We start from the raw sequence: 23,040 nt of genomic DNA on the forward strand, positions 1-23,040 counted from the left end.
TCACCACAGAGTTATGTTGTCCATATTAACAAAGCCTGGATCCTCTCGGAGCTTCCAGTAAGTGCCGTTTGTCAACCACACGTCCCGGCCACACAAATCTTTGGCTTTCCTCAAAGAGAATGAAGAAAAAAAAGATATATTATTACACAATTTTCTGGAACACATCCACAAAGTATATTTAAATTTGAGCAGGGAGGAAAATCTGTAAAACAGAATTATTTTATGGTCTTTGTTGTTAATAAGAACCTTTCTTTGGCATTTTTTTTGTGACAAAAAACACTTTCAATGGATAATTTATGACATAATTATGAAATTCATTGTTCGTGTATCTATAAACAGGAACTGGGAACTTACTTGAAGAAGTGCGGAACGTGGTCTTCGCCCCTTTTCGCGAGCGATTTTCTCCGATCCCTCTGAATGTCTTCTATCTCGTCTTTCTTTCTGTCCGATTCATTCACTTGTCCCTCCTCCAGGAGTCTACGCAAACACAGAGAAACTAAAGAATTGAATCAAAGGAAAAAAGGCAAGACTCAGAAGAATAAAGTCAAAATTGAAGACATTTTTGTCAGAATCACTTGTGAACAGAAACATTTTCCCTTAACTTAATGCTGCCTCTCCTTCTTTGGTGCAAGTTATAACTAATATAATATACAGTACTTGTTAACGTTTAATTCTAGTACATTTTATGTCATATACTTTAAGAGTTTTACTTCAGTAATATTAAAAAAGTGACTTAAACTTCTCCCAAAATCATTTTCTAGTAAGATACTTAAGACAACGAATGAACATTTCTTTGCACTAACATCTCCAGTTCTGCTCACCTCTGGTCTGGGCGCAAGCGGCTGTCTGTAGGGGGCAGTAGAGGCTCCAGGTCGGGGGTGAGTTCATTTAGCTCCATTGCTAAGGTGGAGAAGCCATAATACAGCAGGTAATCCTTTGGCTGGGGATCTGTGGGGTGACAAAGGCTTTTCAAGTGAGCTGCTGCACACACACACACACACACACACGTCTGGAGTTATACAGATTAGCAGTTTTGGTAAAGAGGAGTCTGTCAGATTATAAGCATATCCACAATAAAGACTGGAAACATGAAGTTGTATCAACAGAAAAGGCATAAGAACGTGAACAATTATCTGAGCCCCCACTCACTGGGCTTCCAGACACATTTTGGAGTCGGCAGAGTGTCACAGAAGATGCCTTCATGCCACAGGCCGCCAAATCGGTGAATGACACTCCCACTCTGATCCAGCACCATGCCCTGCACCTCGTTCTTGTTTGTGTCCGAGCCCCAATAGCGAGACTAAAGAATAAAACAACACTTTGTTAAGAAAATAAAAACTATAGATGCTAATTAAATGTGAAAGAAACGTGCAAAACATGAACTCACCTTGACGAAGGTGATCTTGCAGGTGCACACGCTACTGTTGAGATTTTTGATGGTGACCTCTCCGTAATGCTCCAGATAGCGCTGCTGACTGAGGACATTGTGGATGCAGGTCACTACTTTGTTCCACTCGTAGTGGTCGCCATACCTGGAGGAAACAGAAAAAAGTCTTCAGTGAAGCAGATTTCAGGCAAATATTCTCTGATTCCAGCCTCCGAGAGGAGAGAGTGTGTGTTTCGCATCATTGTAAACTGAATATTTTGGGGGGTTTAAAATTGCTGGTCCGACAAAGAAGTCACTGAAAGAAAATTTTACAGCATCTGAACCATGTAAACAAACAAATCATCAGCGTCAGTCAGCAATTATGCAATTGTTTGATATAAACAGAAGATATTCATTAAGCTGTCACCTTGAATTCAGTCCATAATTACATTATTAACATAGATTTTTCAGGACGAACACGAAAACACCTTCATTGTGCATTAGTTTGTTTATCACAGTCATTACGAACACCAGGCAGAAGCAGCATACGGACAGATGGTTGAAAGTTTGTCTCGTCTCTGCTTTGTGAGACTGAATGATGGCGATAACGATCACATTTATAGAACTTATGTCAGGTCTCATTGCTCCCAACAGATTTCTAATGGAAAGGACGCGCCATTATTTCACAAAAAATATGACTCTCAGTTACACATAATGGTTAGCGCCGCGCCTCATCTACCACAGACACTGCAATAAATTTGCAAACGCAGCCCTAAGCCTGGAGAGAATAAATTAAAATTGTTTACCTTGGAAGAGTCACGTTCACCATTCCGGTTGGCAGAATCTCCAATGACTTCCCCCAGAATTTATTTTTCCATCTCTGGTCTGTTGATGAATGTAAACAAGGGGTGATGGCAATATTTAATACATGCGTGTGTTCAGTGTCAACCTCTGATTTTGGGTTTCATGATTCTCACCTTGCCAAAAAGAGTAGTTCTCTGATTCTGCGTGGCATGCAGAGATGGGCGGATGGTGGCAAACCTGGTGTGGAGGACAAGTTACATCTTTCTATCAATTTCTCATGCTGGATAAGCTTTACAGTTTAATGTCTGTCATTTAATTTCAGAATAAATATTCATTTGTGTTGCTCATTGTAATAACATGATCAGAAATTTGACTGATCATCTTAATTTACTGAGTATAAATTAAGTATACCTGTTCGCTGATGAAGCGGAAGCCCCGGTCTTCTCTGACGCACTCGTAGGTTTCCCCGAGCAATGGGTTAAAGGGCTTATAGCGGTTTCTGAATGTCGCAGTGGAATATCCAGAGATCGCAAAGGCAGCAATGTAGACCTGCAATAGACAGAAAAAACAGATAGTATTTAAAATGTTATTCATAATGTTATTATATTGCATCAGTGCATGTTATTCATTATCTGAAACTAACCATCCACTAATTTAATATCAACCATTGAAAAGCATCTAAAAACTGCAACCGAGACCTGGGAGCTGTTGAGATGACTGAAGTTGCTGGACCTTCACTGAATTAATGCAATAAACTAAAAAAACTGATTAAGGAGCTTTGTTTTGACGATGAAGGAGTTCATTAATAATTTAGTAATTGATTATTTCAACGTCAACAAAGACAAGTTTCACCTAATTGTTACCAAAAGATGCACTGAAAGTTTGAGATTTCTTTCTTGGTGTAATGGAGACACAAACCAACATAAAAAAAAAAAAACAGGCGCATTGCACAATGTCATTTGTAAACACATCCAACGTGGGTGTCCAATGAAAATAATTAATTTGTGCACACATTCAAAAATGCTGCTCGTTTGTCCCGATTAATGAAAATATATATTGAAAAAGAACTTTATTGTCATTTTAGCACAATTCAATTTTAGTAGCCCACAGAGACCAGCAGCAATAAACAATAAGAATAAAAAAGGACTCAAATGCAATATTGTAAGATACAATACAATGCTACAAAATTCTGACATTGGCTGTTGCACAAACATCAGATTTAACGGTCCTGATTGTAAAGTTGTAGAGTTGCGACAGTAGTTATTACACAATAAAAAATACAGTCCTGAGTGATTATGTGCATTACAGCAGCTGGGGGGCAGCAAATGTGACTCTGTTTCAGCAGGCTCACCATCCTCTGATAGGGGTCTGGCGTGTTGCTGGCAGTGTCCAGCAGCTCGCTGTACTCCAGCTCCTCGCACAGTCTCTGCAGCAGGTTCACGGGCTCGTTGAGAGCTGCAGGCATGGACACTCGAGCCAAGTCTTTACCTGAGGATGAAAAAAAGGAAACATACACTGAATATTATATACCATCATCATTTCTGTGTGAAAGCACAGTGGTGTGATCTAATCTGTCGAGGTCCTTGCCTATGTTATTGTAGAGGATAGCCATGAGGCCCACGTGGCTGTTGTCAGGACAGTGAGCCGGTAATGTGGTTCGACGCCCAGTGCTCTTGGGAACCACACTGTTCGGGGTCTTGGAAATGCTGGCGCGGTACTTGCGGGTGGCTGATGCTGTAGCGAAAGGAATCAACTATGAATCATTTATAACCGAGACGGAGAACGAGTGCAGTGGCCTTTAAACACTCTATTTTCACACGTGTCGTCGAGGTAACGGCATGTTCCCACCATGTCCCTCCTCTGGCTCCGAGTTGGTCGTGCTTCCGTCGCTGAGTCCCGATTCTTCAGACACCTCAGAGGAGCTACCGCAGATGACGTCGTCGCTGGCGTCGAAGTACTCTGCGCCCGAGTCGGCCACCGAAGGAGGCCTGAGCGACGAATGCTGCTCTGCTGAAGGCTAATGAGTGGGGGAAGAAAGAAGAAGGATACAGCAAAAGCATTTAAAAACCACACGGGGGACAGGTACGAGAGGATTTTAGATGAACGCTGTGGCATGAATCTCACCTCAGTTAATGTGTTGGACTGGTGGATGGTGTTAGATTCCCAGACTTCTTGTATTTTCTGCCTCTCCTGGAACAGAGTCTCATGAACTGACTTCAGGGATGCAAGCACTGAAGGGTCAGACGCAGAAGAGTTGGTGTGAAAACATTTGCAGCAGAAAACATCCTTCACCACAGATGTACATTATAATTTTTTAGCAGTCTTAGGAGTCATGGAAATGCTGAAATGGTACTTGTGGATGTTTGATGCTGTAATGTTAGTGAAAACAAAATAGTCTGTACATATACAGTATTTAAAGACACAGGTGTGTAGGACAGTGGCGAGAGGAATTAAACAGCAAACAGAAAATTATTCTTGGATATCTTTATCTTCAGTCCCATATTTCTCTATTGTCTTTCACTCTGACCTCGTAACGATGTGGAGCAGATGTCCTGCTGGATTTTCTTGCTTTCAGGCGTCGTGACGGTGGGAGGAGACAACTGAGAGTAGACGTAGTCCGGGATGGAGGGGACTGATGCACCGAGGTGAGACGAACTGCTCAGTTGGCTGGAGGACAGCTGTGATATGAACAGGGGCACAAATAGAAAATGTTACAACTCTCTGGCCAACAAACTGATCTAGCACCTATAAGCTAAATGCAGGATTCATTAATTGATCTATTAGTTTAATCAATTTCCTCTAGATCAGAATAATTTCACTGTTATACTGATGGACTGAGGAAGTTACAGACCATTCTTACCATTCCCAAGGCCTCTACTGTCGACAGTGTGCGAGAGTGGCCCCACAACTTCCCCGACTTTGCCTTCTTCGGCTTCTCAAGTGAAAGATTCTGTAATAAAATAGAGGATATATTAAAGAAATATATGTATATAATGATTCTTTAAAGGAAAAGTGATTCCAGCCACAGAGCCATGACCCTCCACCGTCTACCTGCATGCTGATGATCCGCTGCAGGTCTCCGTTTGTGAAAGCCTGGCCCACCTCCAGCGCCTGCAGCCTCTGGATTAAGCGGTTTAGCTCAGACAAGTCCAAATGGCATCGGTTCAACTCTGCAGGAAACATTCAGAGGTGTCGCTGTCTTTCATTTGATTTCAGGAACGAAGGCGTTAGACATTATCACATTTTGGAGAGAAAATACATTTAGATCTCAGGAATCTATACTTAGAAGAGTTTTTTATTATTATTTGTGTAATAGATTAAATAGTAAAATAAGTGGTAAATGCTGGGGTTTCTGGGAAAATAATCTGACATGTCAAGATGAGAAATTACGTATTCATTTTCCACTTTACAGTTTATGGATTGACTGACTAATTATCCAGAATTATCCGAATGATAAATCATGCCATGAACAGAAGGTAACAACTTTGATTACGTTTGAGTAGACTCTTAGAAATAAAAGTGCTAAGTAGAACCATATAAGGTTCTTCGGCTTGTTCTCAAGGGAGAACCCTTTTTGGATCCAGGTAGAACCTTTTTATAAAGGTTCCTTTTAAAACTCTTTATTCAGAAAATGGGTTTTAAAGGGTTCTCTAGATCAAAATGGTTCTTACTGGAACCATTAGTGTTACCAAGAACCCTTAAAAAATACTTTGTTAACGAAAGGGTTTTTCAGAAGCAAATGGTTCCAGGTAGAACCTCAGCCCTTGTAGAAGGACCCTTTTGGAACCCTTATTTCTAAGTGTGTAGTAGCCTGGAGCAAAGATAATGAAGTCTGGTAATCTCACTCCTCTCTATATAATACTAGACTATTTAATAACACCATTTAAAGGTGCCATATGTAAGAATGTGGCCAAAAACGGTTACTACATTCAAATTCAAAATACAGAGTTCTTTTAGGTTTCGTTTTCTGACATAACTGGCAACCCGTGGTTGCTCGGCAGCTGAGACTCTACTGACTGCAATGATTGGTAGACGGCGGTAGGTGGCGCCACATGCCTAAACATGATTTGAAAACATAAACATGATTTGCAGTCTGCATTTAATGCAAATATTTTGTCTGTACTGTTGTTGTTGGTGAGTTCAGTTTGTTATATGAACATTATTCCTGAGTCTCTGTGACATATTAGGAGGATTTTATGGCCACTTGCTTTAGATTTATTACATAATGCACCTTTAATACTATGACACAGAAACATATGAGAACTACCTTGAACACAGTTGTCTGGGTCGTGACTCTGCAGCAGCCAGGCAGACACCTTTCTGTTGACAGCCATGTTAGCCGAGGGCAGAGCTCTTGACGCCTGAGCCAAATCAATCACGCCTGTGGAGCTCTGATGACGTCATATACATAGACAGAGACGCACGAGTTAGTGTGAACACTGACTTCAGATTCACTACAGTAGAAACTGTTATGACTGCTCGTCGTTCATGTGACATTCACCAGATCTCCGTTTCTCTGAGCTTGTCCGGCGGCAGCGCTGTGAGACAGAGTCTGGATGAAGCCGCTGTGAGCTTGAGCTGCCTCGTTCTTCTTGAACAGGCGGTGGGCTTGTAGTTTGGTCACCCAGATGTAGAAGAGTTCATGACTCTTTGCCTGAACATTGACCAAGAAAAAGTCATGGCGTACAGAGTATGTTTGACTTTGTGGTCTGAAATGTGTTTGAGAACTACGTTTACCTTCATGTGATAGAGAATGTCCCCTGCATCCAAGTCAATGCGGTTTGATTTTTTATTTACTGACATTACCGCAAGGCTCACATCGAGGGAGCCCTGGACCCGCCCCCTGGAGACCTTGGTAATAAGGGGAAAAAAAGTGTGTAATTTAATCCTTACACAATCTATATGGTGAGCAATCATGATATAAAATGTAACATTGACTCACGTCCTGTTGGTTTTTGGAGTAACGCAAGATCCCAGCTTCCAAGATAAAGTATCTCTGAGGAAGAGATTATTTAAAGGTGCATTATGTAATAAATCTAAAGCAACTGGGCGTAAAATCCTCCTAATATGTCACAGAGACTCAGGAATAATGTTTATATAACAAACTGAACTCACCAACAACAACAGTACAGACAAAATATTCGCATTACAAAAATAATCTTTTGCAGACTGCAAATCCTGTTTATGTTTTGAAATCATGTTTTGGCATGTGGCGCCACCTACTGCCGTCTACCAATAATTGCAGTCAATAGAGTCTCAGCTGGAGCAATCACGGGTTGCCAGTTACATCTGAGCTACAATGGTGGAGAAAACGAAACCTAAAAGACCTCGGTATTTTGAATTTGAGTGTAGTAACTGTTTTTGGCCACATTCTTACATATGGTGCCTTTAAAGTTGTTAGAGTTTCACTTAATTAATGTCATATAAGGTCAAAGCATGAATGGATTTCTCACCTTGCGCCAACCTTTCAGAGGCCACTTCCTCCTCTTGAGAAGATATCCTTCACAGACGCCCGGGGTGGTCATATCCTGAGGATGGTCACCTGCCATGTGCATTTCTACAGGAAGGTCGTCAATGACTTCCCAATCTTTGATAATCTACAGCATGAACAGGAAAAATCCTGAGGTTAACAACTAAATAACATTCAATTTTGACACTTTTTGGCAATCAATCAATCAACAGAAAAAGGTTTTATTTGTGGTATCTACTTTTAACATAGTTACTTTCACAGTTATACAGACAGTATTTCACAAACACTGAACATGTGGACTCCACTCACCTGTCTGGAGTGGCGAGACGACACCGTGCTGCTGCTCCGAGAGTGGGACGCTTTGTTCCACGTCGGCGACGACTTCTCCAGGCCGCTCGCCAGCGACAGGCTGCGGTTGAGTTGAGAAGCGTACGATTCCATCTCCGGGAGCAGATCTCACACTTCTGTGCCCGCAGAGCCTGGCTGGTTGTCGAGAGAGATCCGCTCTAATCCACCGAGACACCACTGCGAGGTCAGGATTAGTTAATTACTGAAGCTGAGAGTAGAATATAAATCGAAACACACATCATGTACTGGTGTAGAGCTGCACTGATTATCTGACAATACAAGGCATTTAAAGAAATCGCCCATGTCTATGATGAAATATAACAAGCATTCCAACTATTTTCTGGTGTTTTAGTGACAAACTGTTATTTTATAAATTAAAAAGAGGAACATAACTGGCAGATTAACCACTATAAAACTGTTAGCTGTAGCCATTACTGCAGTGCAGAGAAATGTGAGGATGTCAAAGGCAGGGCAATGATTGCAATCCTATTTTATATTTGTAAATTTGATGGATTTTCATTCCCTAATGAATTTGACCATCATTTGTGAGCAAAATTGTTGCCTGTTGATCATTGATTAGCAAATTAATTACTCAAAACATCATGTACAACATTCTTAAATGTCATGCCCAAAGTAAAATAAGTCCTTGCATGAACTATTACACATATTTTTAAACAAACAATTAAAATATGAAGTTTGAAATTGCCACCAGAAGACGTAAAAACAAAAAAATTAAGATGAAAGTGATGAAGAGAATCAAGAGAGCAGAAGAAGAAGAGACAGGACTCGAATTTCTAATCCAGTAATCCAGAGCTGAGCTCTCTGTTCAAGCTTGTGGTGCCATGAATGCTTCATGTATACACGTGGATCCTCAACTAAATCATTCTGAATCTTATATGCATGCTAAATATGTGTAAGATGACACTTTTATACACAATATTTTTAAAGGAATGAAATACATTCCAAAAGTAAACACAAGAAAAAAGATGTGACCTTTAACCCTTTAAAAGATGAGTGAGACACAGTGTTACCCTTTCACAACATGTTTGAGGTGTGATTTAAGTAAACTCACAGTGAACTAACTATATTTCACATTTTTATTCACTGAATGACCAATCGATGCATCCGAGACCACACCATTCAGCACAATCAAATGTAGGTCATCTCACAGGATGCTAAATCAGTCGATTTAAAGTGATATCTGTATAAATCTGGACAAGAGCAGTTGAGCTTGGCGTTATGTAAGATCAGGGAAAGGATGAGAGAAACTGACCTCGGTGATGAGAGCATGTGGTGGAAACAGGATGAAGGGGATTTGCAGGTTTCTGATCTTGTGCGTTTACCCATGGATGAAAATAAATAATATTCTGCATGGGACACAAATTGTTTTTGTGTTTGTGTGTAATCTCAGTGAGTGCGATTTAAGTTACCTTTCCATAAGGTTTTATGTATTTCAGAGTTAAAGCTTCTGAAACACTAGATCCAAATCTACTTTGTTTTTTTAATGGTATAAAATAACACATTGTAGTGTAGTCAGAAAGCAGATATTCCTCATACCTGACACAGAACAGATAAGTGACGTCACAAGCTCATTATATTCACAGATGCCAACAAATCAAGTCAGTTGACCCGGATGTACAACAGTTAATCCTTATTCCATTTTTTTTTTCTTACTGCAGCCAGTAATTTAACTTTACATGAACGAGTGTGGGACATTTCAATCTTTACTTTTACAACTCTATGTTTGGAACAGCTCGTAAATGAGTTGTAGGAGAGAAACACATTGTGCTGCCTGCACAGGCGAATCAAAAGCATTTTATAGTGGCATTGGTGCTTTGTGTCGACATAAAATAATGTTATTTTATTAATTGATGTCGCACTGTGGCTTCTGTGTAACTGTTCAGAGCTTCACGGGTTCTTAACTAAAGCTCATTAAGATTTCACTGCTCCTGCGCGCAAAGAAGTGTGGATAATTTCACCCAAACCAAAAAATATACACAATAATTAAATAATAGAGGGTGTGGTGGTGTGTTTTTTCATGTCCTAGAACCTAATCTAATGCGTAAAAACCAGTCAAGAACTCTTACCTGAAATCCACCCGCGTCTCTCATTATTTGTCGCAGTCCTGCGCGTCTGTTTGGATCTATAAAAAGTCCAGTTTGACAGTTGAAAAGCCGTGGGAAGTCACCACGTCCACGAACATCGAGAAAATATAATAGGAAGTCGGTCTACATGTTTCATCCGAAAAAAAAATCGCTTATTCTGACTATAATCTCACCGCGGGCTCTTCCCTCTCTGAACTCTAAATCTAAGCACCGACTGTGCGTCGCAGGCAGCGCGCGTCGTGCGCAATATGTGCTGGGCATTATCCGCATTAGCTGGAATTACAGCGAGTGTCTAGCAGAGAGATGTGATGGAGGAAGGTAAACCTCACCGACCTCCACTCACTGTCACTGTGCTTGTTCAGTCATGTTGTCATCTATTCTTATTTATCCATCATATTCCAATATAACGCCAATTATTTGGCCCTTGCATGTCTGCAATTCTTTCTAAATCAATATTAAAATTATAGAATTTCCAGCCTTTTTTAAAGACATCACATTTCCTTCAGAATAAAAACATGTTCAAAATCATGAGTGTTCAAAATCCCTTAATTTGGAGAAGAGTATGGTGTAGACAGGAAAGCCTGAGTAATGTGCGATTCTCTCAGTAAAGCAAACCATAATAAACTAACTGACCCAGATTAACATGCTGTAATCTGCAGATTAACGATCCAGATCTCGACCACTTGTGTTTATTTTGGTAGGAGTGGGATGCCACTTAAACCTTACACTAGTGGCAGCTGGCACTGTATTCTGTGCTGACCAAGTGGAAAAATGCAGTAGTTAATATGAAAATTGAAACCAAGTCAGTCCAAATTAATTTAACATTATTTATTTATATCCCCTTAAATAAAGTCAGAGTGAGATGTTTGAGGTATGGTCCAATCCAGACGTCATCAGGAAGTTGAATTCCACAGAAACCAGTCACATCTAAAGAATCCTTCATTCACAAAAGTGAATAAAACAGTGCTCTTTGAGCAGATGCACACAAGAAGATTTACAAATGTTTGCAGGGAACTTTGTTATCAAATTAAAATGAATGTTAAAGTGTGCATCTGATTCTACAGTCCCTCGTTGTTTCGGAGTAAAGGAAGAGTCCCAGTGAATTTCCTTTGAAGCTCTATGTGGCCTTCTCCTCTGCAGGAGCTGCCTCCGCGCTGCTGCTGTCGGGGCTCTGCTGCTTGACGTGCTGCTGTAGCAGAGCCGACAAGTGTGCTGGGTGACGCTGCAGCATGGAGGAAGTGTGAGAGGTCAGCATCATAAGCCCACTGAGAAGCTGGCCCTGGACAACAGTCACTGTCGGCAGTTTGGAGTAGTTCACGATGCCCTCTACGCTTAGTAATGTGTCGTCTATGCAGGCTCCTGTTGAGAAAGATGTGCTGCAGTTACACTGTGTTGATTATAAAAGGTTTAATGTATTTTTACTGAGAAGAGAAAATAAAATGGAAGAACAAAATCATCACATTACAAATGCACTGCATCGAGAACCAGGTGTCAGGGATGTTGGATGTATTCAACTTTTTTAAATCAGTATGAAACCTTCTATACCAGTTTAGATTTTGAATTACTTGCAGTAAATGCTATGTATTTCATGAATAGCGTTTCAGATGTACTTCTTGGTTGGATAAAACAAGAATTGAGATGACATAATTGACACAATTGGACTCTGATGATAATGTAAATATTTGATAATAACAAATTACAGACTTGATAATATAGTATATTAAATACTGGGTTTGCTAGTGGGATAACTGCAACTTTTCAACTTGCTGTTAGACGTATATCATTCATACTGGTCTCATTGTCACGACATCATTAAAAATCACTTTCGTTTCTTTTCCCAAAGTGAGTAAATCTCCCTATATGTTCTTGTGGTAATCTATCATACATGTGCACATTTTTCTGAGTATGTATGATTACATAATAAGAGACATTGATTTATTATACTTTACACAGTTCCTTGATGCCTGCAGACAAACAGGATAACATACCCAGTAGAGTCATCTGTGGGCTGAACCTCAGAGCCTTCAGCATCTCTCTCACCTTTGCCTCTTTACTAACAAACAGCACTGTTGGACCAATGAACAAAGGTGCCATGTTGCTGTAAATACTGCCTTTCAGGAAAGACAGTGTCACCTGGAAAAGACCACGAATAAAGATCAGTTTAAGCCTTTAATATCTTAATAGTGAACATTTTTTACAGGAGTTAAAAGATGATATTGATCAACGGTGAAGCATTGTTCTTAGACATACATATTACTTGTGGAGACAGTATGAGTGTTAACCTTAGGGTTCATATATAAATAACGTTACAACTTCTCTAAAAAGAAAAAGTGTATACTTAACTATTTGTTAATGTTTTAATACAGTTGAATATATCTGCAAAACCCGACAAACAAAGTTAAAACAAAAATAATAATAAATAACGTTACAACTAAATTTCCCACAGCGCTCTACTGTATTTATCAGATTAAGCAATTCAATAAAAAATAAATAAAATAAAAAAAACAGATAACTTCAGAGTGAATTACAAAAAAGGATGGCAGAGATGCTGTTTGCATTGAGAGCTCACATCGCAGTTAACATGCCTGGTGTTCTTAGTTACATTTGAAACAAAAATACAATAACAACAATTGCAGCAGTACCTGGTTGGGGAAGAACTTGACACTGATGCCATGTTTGTGAAGTCTGTTCTTGAGAATCATCATATCCTCAGCAGTGCTGGCGTTGTTCTGGACCACAGCAATCATCTTAGACTCCTCAAACAAGTCCTTTAGTTTCCTCTTCAAAAGTAACGTGAATGCATTATCCTGATTAAATAAATAAAAAGATCATTAGTTGGTTGAAAGTGTTTTTATTTTTCATTATTCAGGTAATGTTGCCTTTCTATCTATTTCTAACCAGTCTGACCATTCTTCTCTGACAATCAAAACAACAAGGCATTGTCATGTGTGAAAATACCAGTAGATCAGCAGTAGGATTGCTGGCTTAAATACTGAGACAAGGGCTGAGATGCATCCTGTGCAAGATATATAACAACAGCAATTGCTCCTTAGGTGTGTGGGTGTTTGCTGCTCACTGCTTCAGCACTAAGTTTGTGTATTCACTATGTGTGTGTGTGTATGAGAAATAAAATCAGTCCCGAGTAATAACTCATGGTGTGGGAATGTTACCTCCTGGACTTTTTTGGTTTGGGACTCATAGGCGCCTGGAGGGATGACCCTCACTGGAGGAATATACTCTGTCACAGCCATGAGCTTCTGTTTGAGGATGTGCATTGGTCTTCTGTGGCGAGTGACGGCCTTGGAGCCGTGGCGAACATGCAGAGCCAGGGGGAGCCATCCTGGAAGAAGCAAAATCTGTTAAAACACGTGAACGCTCTACACAAACAGCTCCTGATAACAGACGCTAACACCGGCTAACTGAACCCCAAATAGCTATTTTAACCATAGCACAGTTGATAACAGGCCGTTCAGACAAAAATAACACAAAGCAATATTTTGTGTCCACTCCTCTGGACAAAATTGAACACAGTTATGAATGAAATATTGACGCTACAGTACCCTGTTTCGGTAATAATTTTAAACACAAGGTCGCCGCCATCTTGAACGGGAAACCGTTTCAGGAAATGATGTAACAGGAAATGACGTTGAAGCAAACGATGCGTTCAGGTTAACTTCGACTGAAAGAAACTAAAATCAACACAAACGTAGACGCTGATGCCATAATATAATATTTCGTGTTTCTTCTCGTGTGTTCTTACATTCACTTGAGTTGCGTCACCTAGGAATGATATGTGTCGATGAACCTACAATACAAAAACGTTTGGAAACACATTTGGACGTTTTCTTCATGTTTGTTTACATTGTAGATGAACGTTTGAGAAACATTAAACCATGACATCGGACCTTAATATGTTTATCACGTGTTTTATTGCATTACATTTATTTGTATTTGTATTTTATTTTATTTTTTGTATATATTTTTTGTGATGTTTCCCACACTGGATGTCGTAATAACCGATGGAATTGAACATAGCATGGCTCATTGAAATTTTTTTGTGTTTAATCTTATCTACGCCACTCACAACTTTGTTTTTACCCAAATACAAAGTCTAAACTTGAAGGGAAATGTATTATTTAAAAAAAAAAAAAAACTTGCCTGTTCAAATATTTAGTTTGGTTATGAAACCAAACATTTGGTTTACGCAAGCGAAACGTGCAGAGTGTCACGTTCTGGCGCATACTCGATATGAGGCGCATACTCAATACGTACGTTGTCAGATATATCACTTTATTTGGAGGAGACCCTGCTGCTCGTATTTCCCGGAATATTGCTCAACGCTGCGTTTTAGCACCGTGTTTCTACAGGAGGTCAACGAGTGACAGCACCAGGATGGACCTGGGTAACATGAGGAAGGGGTACAAGGGACGTGAGGAGGTGAGAAAATGCTGTACAGTGTTTAAATCGAGTGACCTGTCCGTGTGGCTGTAAGGTCATGATGATTTTGAGCCTATGTTGTGAGGTTTATTTATTTGTGTATTAATCTGACCAGGATATGAACTACAATTGCGGAAACAGCTGTGTCCATGCTCTGCAGGTGTTAGTTATATGTAAGTCCAGGGTGCGAACAGACTTTAGATATGTAACTTTTTAAAAACAAACAAACAAACAATGCACAACAATGTTAAACATGGAAACTAGTCTTGATTCTCCTAATAGTTTTTGGGCAACTTTTTATAACCATAGAACAGGTGTTTGAAATGGGTAAACTTCTGATTCATGGCAATGATTGTTTTTTTTGTTGTTGTTGATGTTCACAGTGCTTTGAAGAGGGTCATCTTGTGTCTTTGGACCCAATCGAGCAGTTTGGAAACTGGTTTGATAAAGCCACCAAGTGCCCTGAAATCGGAGAGGCCAATGCCATGTGTATCGCCACTGCCACCAAGTAAGCAATGCCACAACCCAAGATGACAAGTGTTTGATTTTTCTTTCAAAGTATTTCAGTCTAATAAATGTCCAATTTGCGCCTGTTCAGGGATGGACGTCCGTCTGCTCGCATGGTGCTCCTGAAAGGATACAGCACCGAAGGTTTCCGCTTCTTTACAAATCACAACAGCAGAAAAGGCTCTGAACTGGTGAGTAACTTGTGGTTTTCTCTGACCCCGGTCAGACCTGGTATTAAACATCTCTACTGAGTGATTCGGTCACTGTTTGGTCTGAAAATGTGTCCTAGAATGCATCCTCAGATCAGATCACAAAAACACATGTGGTCACAGGAGGTGCATCCAGGACGCATGATAATGTCAGTGGTGAACAGTCTTATTTAGTGATGTCCAAATGTGACTGAATCTCCCAGGAAAGATGATAATATCAGGTCTGAACAGGGCTGATATGATTTGATATGTTATTCATTAGGTTAGAAAACAATATTTTAAACACACTGACATTGAAAGGGGCTTTTCTCCAACATGGTTCTGTTTTATATTCTTTGTACTTAGTGTATTTTGGCACTGGAAATGTAGAAAAATGCATTTTTGTATGAAAATCAAACAAAAATCCCCCTAACATTCATAGTGTATGTTGCCCTGCAAATGTTTCCTGCTTCCTCAGTCTAAATTACAGTTATTCAGGTATCTTCTGCACCAAGCTGTTAAACAAGTTACAAAGAAATTACTGCTACTACTCCAGCTTCTCTTGTTCAAATAGTGAACTTTTAGTTGTCTTCTCATTCTACACATTCACTTTCACTCATTGTCATCATTAGTTTCACTGCCGCATGTGTGACTTAGTGTGGAGCCTTGTAGAAAAATGCTGGTTCATGTTGTGTAAGCTTCGCAACTGAGAAAAGGTCAACCACCATATAGTTTTGTTTTTATTTATTTGCACGCTTAATGCTTAATTCACTCCAGCTGTACTGATCTGTCTTTTGTTCACAGGACAGTAATCCATACGCATCACTGGTGTTCTACTGGGAACCCCTAAACTTTCAGGTACAGCAACTTCCTTGTTCCCGTCAATGAGTTATAACTTATTTGTTTGTTTGTTTGTTTTTCAATGTAAAAGTTTTAAATGTTGGTGTTCAGATTCGTATAGAGGGCACCGTGGAGCGATTGTCCTACCAAAGCTCTTGCGAATATTTCCACTCCCGACCGAAGAGCAGCCAGATCGGGGCTGTTGTCAGTGCACAAAGCACAACTATTCCTAACAGACAGGTAAGCAGCGCTACTGTGTTCAGTTAAACACATACATACTGTAAATGTTGATGGCTGACTGTTCACTGGGTCTTTTCTTTTAGTATCTGCTGCAGAAAAATGCAGATTTGGAAGAGAAGTACAAGGACGCAGAGGTGCCTATGCCTGACTATTGGTGAGCATCTTATATTCTGACCAGACCAAGAATAGAAGGTTGCATTTTGGGATTATAGTTGATATACTTAAAATACTATTAAAAGTAACATAAATCATTAAATCTATAATTATTAAGCAGCTATGAAGTAGTTTACCTTCAGATAAAGGTCCAAACAAGGCGTTAGATAAAGAAGAACTGTCTCAACAACTATTTAAGTACTACTTGCATCAAATAACATGTCTATCTGTCCTGTGCCATGCTCACTAAAACAGGGGCGGCTTTATTGTCAAGCCTTTCTCGATCGAGTTTTGGCAGGGCCAGACCAACAGACTTCACGACCGCATCCTGTTCACCAAACGGAAGGAGGGTGAGAGTGAGCTGGGAGAGTTTCAGCACTCTGCTGCGGGTGACTGGGTGTATCAGCGACTGTCTCCATGAGCAGCAGCTCTGTCACACTCACACAGGGAAGCACAGAAACGACATCTATAATATGAATATGATCTCTACCTCATACGAAGTAGCTGCTCGTCTTTAGAGGATGTACCACCCACCTGTCTTTCAGTGGGTTCTGCTGTGTGTAGGTTATGTTAGGTGACTTTACATTTTCCATGTGACATTAAATGAAAATATTACACTAAATGCACTGGGTGACGCATGCGAGAAAACTCCACATGCTTTAGTTAAATAATGATTGACAATATGTTGGTTATTTATTTAACAGTGTTGTTGTTGTTGACCTTTAGGACCAGGAAACTGTCTTTTCCTTCTGAAATTTCAGTATGTAGCAACTTTATTGTGTCCAGTTTTCAGTGTGGAGGCCTTTTTGTAGGGTTGTAATTACCTAATAATCCTTCAGTGCTTCCTTCAGTGGAAGGACAATTACAGATTGTGTGCCAATTGGGGAAATATAAGCAGGTTTGTTTTGGAGAATTTCTCAATTTAGAGTCAAAGAAATAGACGTGGAAGCCACTTTATTAGGTACAGCAGTGCAACATTTCTTTCAGCCAAACACTGTCTTAATTACTATTGCACAGTTAATTTCCTTCCAGGCATTTTCTTATGACCGTAATATAATTTATGGGAAATGATGTGACCCTTTTAAAAGCTATGTGTGTTCTGATAAGTCATGTAGGCCTCACATATGACTGTGATTGTGACAATTGATCTAATTGCCTTTTAATAATTAGATTAAAAGAGCTGTGATTGTCACGTGTACTATGTGTTTTGTGTTTTGAGAATGAGATTGTTGTTTACCCATTAAAAACTTGAATGAATCCAGTTTCACTTTGGAACTCTCTTTGTGGCCAGCAGATGTCAGTAGTACACTTGAACACCGAGGGCTAGGGTTATATTAAATATTAATATATCGAGGACAAACAAAGTTACAAAGTTTCAAGTGTAAAGAAGAGATCAGCAGGCTGTCCCAGCCAAAGGGATGACTAAATCGTATTTGCGGTCACTCACTCTTGTGTGTGCGTGGACAAACAGAAGTAATACAAAGTGTAGGAGCACGCCATGTGGTATCAAGTGTCAGAGTCTGTTTACAATCACCATGTCAACAAAAGCAGCCAGCACAGACGAAACATGGCTCTGTAACCTAAAAGGCTGACGTCACCGAGATTAAGACACTATTACAATTTAAATAATTGATTTGCTATTACGTGAAAAACACACTAGCTTCTGTAGAAAACATTTAAGAAAAACACAAACACGTTTTTTTATTTTCTTAAGGATTTCCGAAAGGATCATATGAACAGTTTTTTATTTTAATTTAGAAGAGTATTAACAATGTCTTAAAGGCAGCCATTACAATTAATATAATATTATACTAAAAATGTATTGTGCTTTGGTTGCACAACACACACAGAGAGAGACGTTCATTTGTGCACTGATTGAATAAGATATACAAAGGAAATGCTCCACATACATAATATTTAAAAAATATTAATAATAATTCAATTGCAGTAGTGTTGCTTTTCAATCATGAAAGATAATTGAGGTTAGGCAGACTCGCTGTCCTTCAGTAAAGTTACATTATTAATAAAGTTAAATAAAGGTATTGCTTCGTGTTAAAAAAAAACCCTTAGGCTTCTCCCTTTTTTGGTGAATGTTTAATGCTTTGTCTGCTGATATCAGTTGTTTGTATAGGTGTGATTCCATTGGTTACAGTATTGACGTGGGTGCGGCGCTTGGTTACAAGTGTTTATCCACCTCGCACATGCTCTGCAACATGGTTGTGATTGCACGTGTTTCATCCTTCATCAAAGCTCTATAGAAACGTGACACTGACATATGACACGGGTTGCGATGAGCGTGTGCATATACAGGTGTGTATCTTTGGGAGCGTGTGCACTATTTATCAGTCTTGTTTTTATGGTTCTCGTCGCCGAGGGTGTGCTCTCCGAACAGATTGGGGTTCTCAGCCAGCGTGGCGCGGACCTTCTTCTTCTCCTTGAAGCGGCCAGAGTGCGAGACCTTGACGTGGCGTCCTTTGGTGGCCGATTTGTCCACAATCTTCTCCAGCCTGACGTTGAACTGGCTGTCTATGTGGTCGGGAGGGGAACTATTGCTCGAGTGTTCTTTCTTCCCCGTGTTGCTGCCGTACTCGGGCGGGATCTCATACAAAACCTTCGGCTCGGACTTCTTCTTGCGCGAGAAGGTCAACTTCCACCAGCTTGGGTCAGCCATCGCACCAACAGAGACCTGACAGACACAGAGCACACATATGCTGTTATAGCATTAATACCTCAGTGAGAACAAAAGCAAGGTCGCAGCTTGTGAACACGCAAGGCAGGCAACTGCTTGGGGCCCCAATCTGATAGGGGCCCCCCCACACTCGGAGCCTGAGGGCTGTTTTTACTGAAAGTGACCAGTCGCCTCCCCGTCCCCCTTAAACAACAATGGGCGATTTGCAATGACATCTCAGTAGGAAAACGGGGCCCCACCTCACGTTAACCTGTGTGAAGTTATGGTTCTGCAAGTTGGAAAATGAAGAGGATTATTTGCAGTGTAATGCATATCTTTTTTACTCAGTTTATATATGTTTTTTTCAGTTATTTACAGTATTTTATTGTTCTATATATTTATATTGTTTTATAATGTGGGTTCTTTACATTGTAATGTATTTTTTACTAAGTTTATATAGTTTTTTAAAAGCTATTTACAGTATTTTATTGTTCTTTACATTTATATTTTCACATACTTTTTAATTACAAGGTTTTTCCATGTTATTTGGTGTCAGATTATTTATAACATAATGGTGATGAACACTAGTTGGAAGGGCCCCCTGGGAATATTTGCTCAGGGCCCCTACAGACTCTAGAATCGCCTCTGCACAAAAGACATGATAAATGTACATATACACAAAGTTGCCTTACTGCATGTATACATATACATTTATACTGTATATACAGCAATGGAAACCAGTATCTGGTCGTGATGCTGCTGCTGCTGCTGCCAACAGAGAAATGAATGAAGAAATTTGAAATCAAATTAACATTTAAGTATGTGGCAGAGTTTTGAAATGGGATCCCAGACAGAAAACAATTTGTGTTAAATATTTTCTACACGTGCTATGGGGTTATTCAGTCACATTGTGTAATTTTGTTAAAATATTTGTCTGCAACAGCTAAGTTTAAGAAGTCTCCTTCTCAACTTGTAACTTTATTATTCCATTTTAATTTCAAATGCAGCGTCTTCGCAACATGCTGGGACAATAACGCCGGTTAAAGGGATGGAGCGGCCATTCTGAACAGCTGTGTAGGGGACTGGGAAACTCTATACATAATATGTCAGGCGTGAGGGAACAATTGAAAATGCTCTTTAAATTTAGCTTTAAAACATTCATGATGTGTGCAGCATATTGTGGTGAAATTGGTCTTTTATTGTGGCATCGTTCACTCATAGCTGATCAGCAGGTTGCCCTCATTCAAACAAACAAAAGGACACTGTGTGGACCAATCTCTGGGAAGCTGACTGCCACCATGCTATAGGTGGCTTCTTGTCATGCATGGCACATCTCAATGATTGGTAGGGGGGGGGGGGTGTAACCTAATGGGAGAGGACACCTGACACTCTCAGCTGATAAATTAATGAGCATCTGAACAGTATCGTCTCTCCCATGTGATCTGATATGAAGTCAGAAAAAAAGAGACCCTGACCGAAGACGAGGAAGCGAGCTGTCGTCTTAACGCTGCACTTAAAACAAGCTCAGAATTCAGTTGCGTAACAGTTGAGCAGAGTGAAGGAATCCTTGAACTATACACGTTTATATGATTTAATCTTCAATATTCATAGTCAGTATATTACTCCCAGCTGTTCTGATCGCAGTCATACTGCTAAAATAAAATTCCTCTCCAATTAATGATTGACTTGTTGAGTCATAAGACAAAAATCACATTTAAATCCTATCTTTATGATTATTTTAACATTCATATATTATATTTTGTGACAAATTTTGAGTATTTTCAAACGGAGGAATTCCTTTGTAAATACAGTAAACCCTGCCTTTGTTTGTGTTGAGTTAAAACGACAATGCTAAAACTTGAGTTCTTTGCTCAAAGCTATTTATTAGCATCGCTTTTTTTCCTATTTTTTCTGCAGTTTCCAAGCAGCCTCAGACACTGATTACTCAAATGATAGATTACACAACAAACACCTTGGTTGCAATCATTTTTAAGCAAAGATGCCAAATAATTTGATTAATCCTGATCCCCAGAAGTGTTTATCTTGTACAAAACATCAAATATATTGCAGTTTAGATTATTGGTTGGCCTTTAATTGAGGTCATCTTGCAAGTAAGCATTTTTGCAAGTAAAGGCAGAGGAATCAATTAAAAAATTATTTTAGCCCAAGCACAAAACATTACCAACACTTCTGAATTAAGTTCTGAACCTTTGGTGTCCAAGTTTCTCTCTCCATTCTTATCGTTTGTACATCAATTGTCAAAGCCAAACATATGTAACAAAACACATTTTTAAATTATAACCAACAACATTGTCAATAAATAAGTCTATAATTGAAAGTGTGTGGATTTAATCCACAGGTTGTTGTACATTACACGGGCGGTGGAAATAATCCAATAGCCACTTCCTGTATTACTTCTATTTTACTTGTTGTTCCATCTATTGCTACTTTACTCCCACACAGACTCTTAAACATTTATTTAACAACTTTGCCTCCAGGTTTGACTTCAGTGTTTGAATAACTGCAGCTGATAAACCCAGTTCAACAAGTTTCACCAATCCTCTGATTCCAGTTTAATGGGCGATGACTCATTTTTTATCATGAATCACCTATATATATAAATAAATAAATAAAGAGTCCATGCCCTTTGCAAAAACAAAAAGAGGAAGAAAGAAACTCGTCTTACTCTTATCTGGACCATGTGATGTTTGGCACCTCGCAAGTGCAAAGGTGAGGAGAGAAACAGAGTAGGAGACAATTACCAAGATTTTTGACCGAATGTAGGAACAGGATTGGACCGGTAACGTTCAAAGTGTAATTTGAGAACATTTAGACAAGCGTTTGTTACATAAGAACCTTTTGGCTTTTTCTTTCGGTCTTAATGTTACTTCCTGGCTGAGTAATTCACAGGTAACAGAGCTTTTCTCAGTTACCCAGTCATCACACGCCACAGTGTTCATACCTGAAGGATTTCTAGTCAAAATCAAATGTGTCACTATAGTATTGTGGACATTGCATCAAACTGTAGAATGAAGTATTAGTGAGAAAAACGTGAGCACCACTTTCACACAGTGTAATGTGAAAGAAGAACACATGCCGCAACAATATGATCGCATATTTCTTTGAGTGTGCCATGTTTGACTTAGATGTGACCTTTGATACAAAAAAAAAGCACTGTTGACACAAAGGGGGCCCTCCATAGATCTCTTTAATAAGTTACCATGTATTATGTGATGTGCAGGTGAGCCGCTCCGCTCCACAGAGTCTCAGAGATCACAGCAACGAGGGAACACTGTGGCCACGATGGGAAATCACTAACCAACCAGCTGCAGAGTCTTTTCAATTGTACAATGTTAGAGCAGGAGAGAACAGGTTGGAGGAGGAGAGGGAGGGAGGAACTCCAAGGGCACCCTATACTGGCCTTATAATTGAGCTGAAGGTTCAGTACACTCTCAGGTTTCATCCTTTGTGCCAGCTTCGCCATTGGCCCATGACAGCAAAGTTGAATGACTTATCGAAGATAATGACGTTATTATGTTTTACAACAATGCTAATTCACATTGCTCCAAACATTAAGTGCTTTTTTTGGGGGGACAAAGCGTGTGACTCACAACCTTGATATTTCACTACTTTCATTACTTACTTACATTCATTATTCTAACTCATTCTAAGTCACCATGTCGTAGCATATCCACAGCAATTCAGTTCCCGGGATTCAGTTTCTGTGTGTTTTACATCAGTTTGCCTCCAAAATAAACAATGGAATATTTTTGAAATTCAACTGATTAAACACTTCATCGTAAAACATAAAAAATAAAAAAATCCCATCACATACTAGGGCGTCCATTAATGTTATTAAATGTCTTATTTCTTTGAATAACAGATAATTTTTCTGTTTACAATCAAGTTTTAGA

At 39.5% G+C, this 23,040-nt stretch overlaps 4 protein-coding genes across 4 annotated transcripts; 1 reads left to right on the top strand and 3 right to left on the bottom strand.

The window, feature by feature from the left end:
- Nucleotides 1–8,081, bottom strand: osbpl7 (oxysterol binding protein-like 7; the record flags this gene model as incomplete). Its single annotated transcript, XM_083904027.1, has 21 exons — nucleotides 1–109; nucleotides 355–477; nucleotides 822–948; nucleotides 1,150–1,300; nucleotides 1,388–1,532; nucleotides 2,173–2,251; nucleotides 2,344–2,407; nucleotides 2,582–2,719; nucleotides 3,522–3,658; nucleotides 3,758–3,904; nucleotides 4,019–4,187; nucleotides 4,295–4,401; nucleotides 4,698–4,848; nucleotides 4,998–5,120; nucleotides 5,222–5,340; nucleotides 6,438–6,561; nucleotides 6,672–6,824; nucleotides 6,908–7,021; nucleotides 7,113–7,166; nucleotides 7,624–7,767; nucleotides 7,950–8,081. 21 exons carry the CDS (start codon nucleotides 8,079–8,081, stop codon nucleotides 1–3), a joined length of 2,610 nt encoding a protein of 869 aa, XP_083760153.1.
- A 2,858-nt stretch (nucleotides 8,082–10,939) lies between these two features.
- Nucleotides 10,940–13,695, bottom strand: mrpl10 (mitochondrial ribosomal protein L10). The gene is made up of 5 exons (XM_083903507.1): nucleotides 13,654–13,695; nucleotides 13,264–13,433; nucleotides 12,736–12,900; nucleotides 12,082–12,226; nucleotides 10,940–11,452 (listed from the first exon to the last, which is right to left on the bottom strand). The coding sequence occupies exons 1-5, from the start codon at nucleotides 13,691–13,693 to the stop codon at nucleotides 11,211–11,213; spliced, it is 762 nt and encodes a 253-aa protein (XP_083759633.1). The 5' UTR covers nucleotides 13,694–13,695; the 3' UTR covers nucleotides 10,940–11,210.
- A 708-nt stretch (nucleotides 13,696–14,403) lies between these two features.
- Nucleotides 14,404–17,583, top strand: pnpo (pyridoxamine 5'-phosphate oxidase). Its single transcript, XM_083903498.1, has 7 exons — nucleotides 14,404–14,530; nucleotides 14,914–15,038; nucleotides 15,129–15,228; nucleotides 16,030–16,083; nucleotides 16,177–16,305; nucleotides 16,389–16,459; nucleotides 16,714–17,583. The coding sequence occupies exons 1-7, from the start codon at nucleotides 14,486–14,488 to the stop codon at nucleotides 16,877–16,879; spliced, it is 690 nt and encodes a 229-aa protein (XP_083759624.1). The 5' UTR covers nucleotides 14,404–14,485; the 3' UTR covers nucleotides 16,880–17,583.
- Nucleotides 17,584–18,793: 1,210 nt separating this feature from the next.
- Nucleotides 18,794–19,129, bottom strand: prr15lb (proline rich 15 like b; the record flags this gene model as incomplete). Its single annotated transcript, XM_083903452.1, has 1 exon — nucleotides 18,794–19,129. One exon carries the CDS (start codon nucleotides 19,127–19,129, stop codon nucleotides 18,794–18,796), a length of 336 nt encoding a protein of 111 aa, XP_083759578.1.
- Nucleotides 19,130–23,040: the final 3,911 nt, after the last annotated feature.

This window comes from Microchirus variegatus (genome assembly GCF_963457635.1).
Source record: "Microchirus variegatus genome assembly, chromosome: 17".
Taxonomy (NCBI): Eukaryota; Metazoa; Chordata; class Actinopteri; order Pleuronectiformes; family Soleidae; genus Microchirus; species Microchirus variegatus.

Coding starts and splice junctions, on each gene's coding strand:
- mrpl10 (XM_083903507.1), bottom strand. CDS start 13,693: ATGGCGGCGACCTTGTGTTTAAAATTATTACCGAAACAGG. Junction 13,434..13,653: donor AAAATTATTACCGAAACAGG/GTACTGTAGCGT, acceptor TGCTTCTTCCAG/GATGGCTCCCCCTGGCTCTG. Junction 12,901..13,263: donor AAACCAAAAAAGTCCAGGAG/GTAACATTCCCA, acceptor TTATTTAATCAG/GATAATGCATTCACGTTACT.
- pnpo (XM_083903498.1), top strand. CDS start 14,486: ATGGACCTGGGTAACATGAGGAAGGGGTACAAGGGACGTGAGGAG. Junction 14,531..14,913: donor GGTACAAGGGACGTGAGGAG/GTGAGAAAATGC, acceptor TGATGTTCACAG/TGCTTTGAAGAGGGTCATCT. Junction 16,306..16,388: donor CAACTATTCCTAACAGACAG/GTAAGCAGCGCT, acceptor CTTTTCTTTTAG/TATCTGCTGCAGAAAAATGC.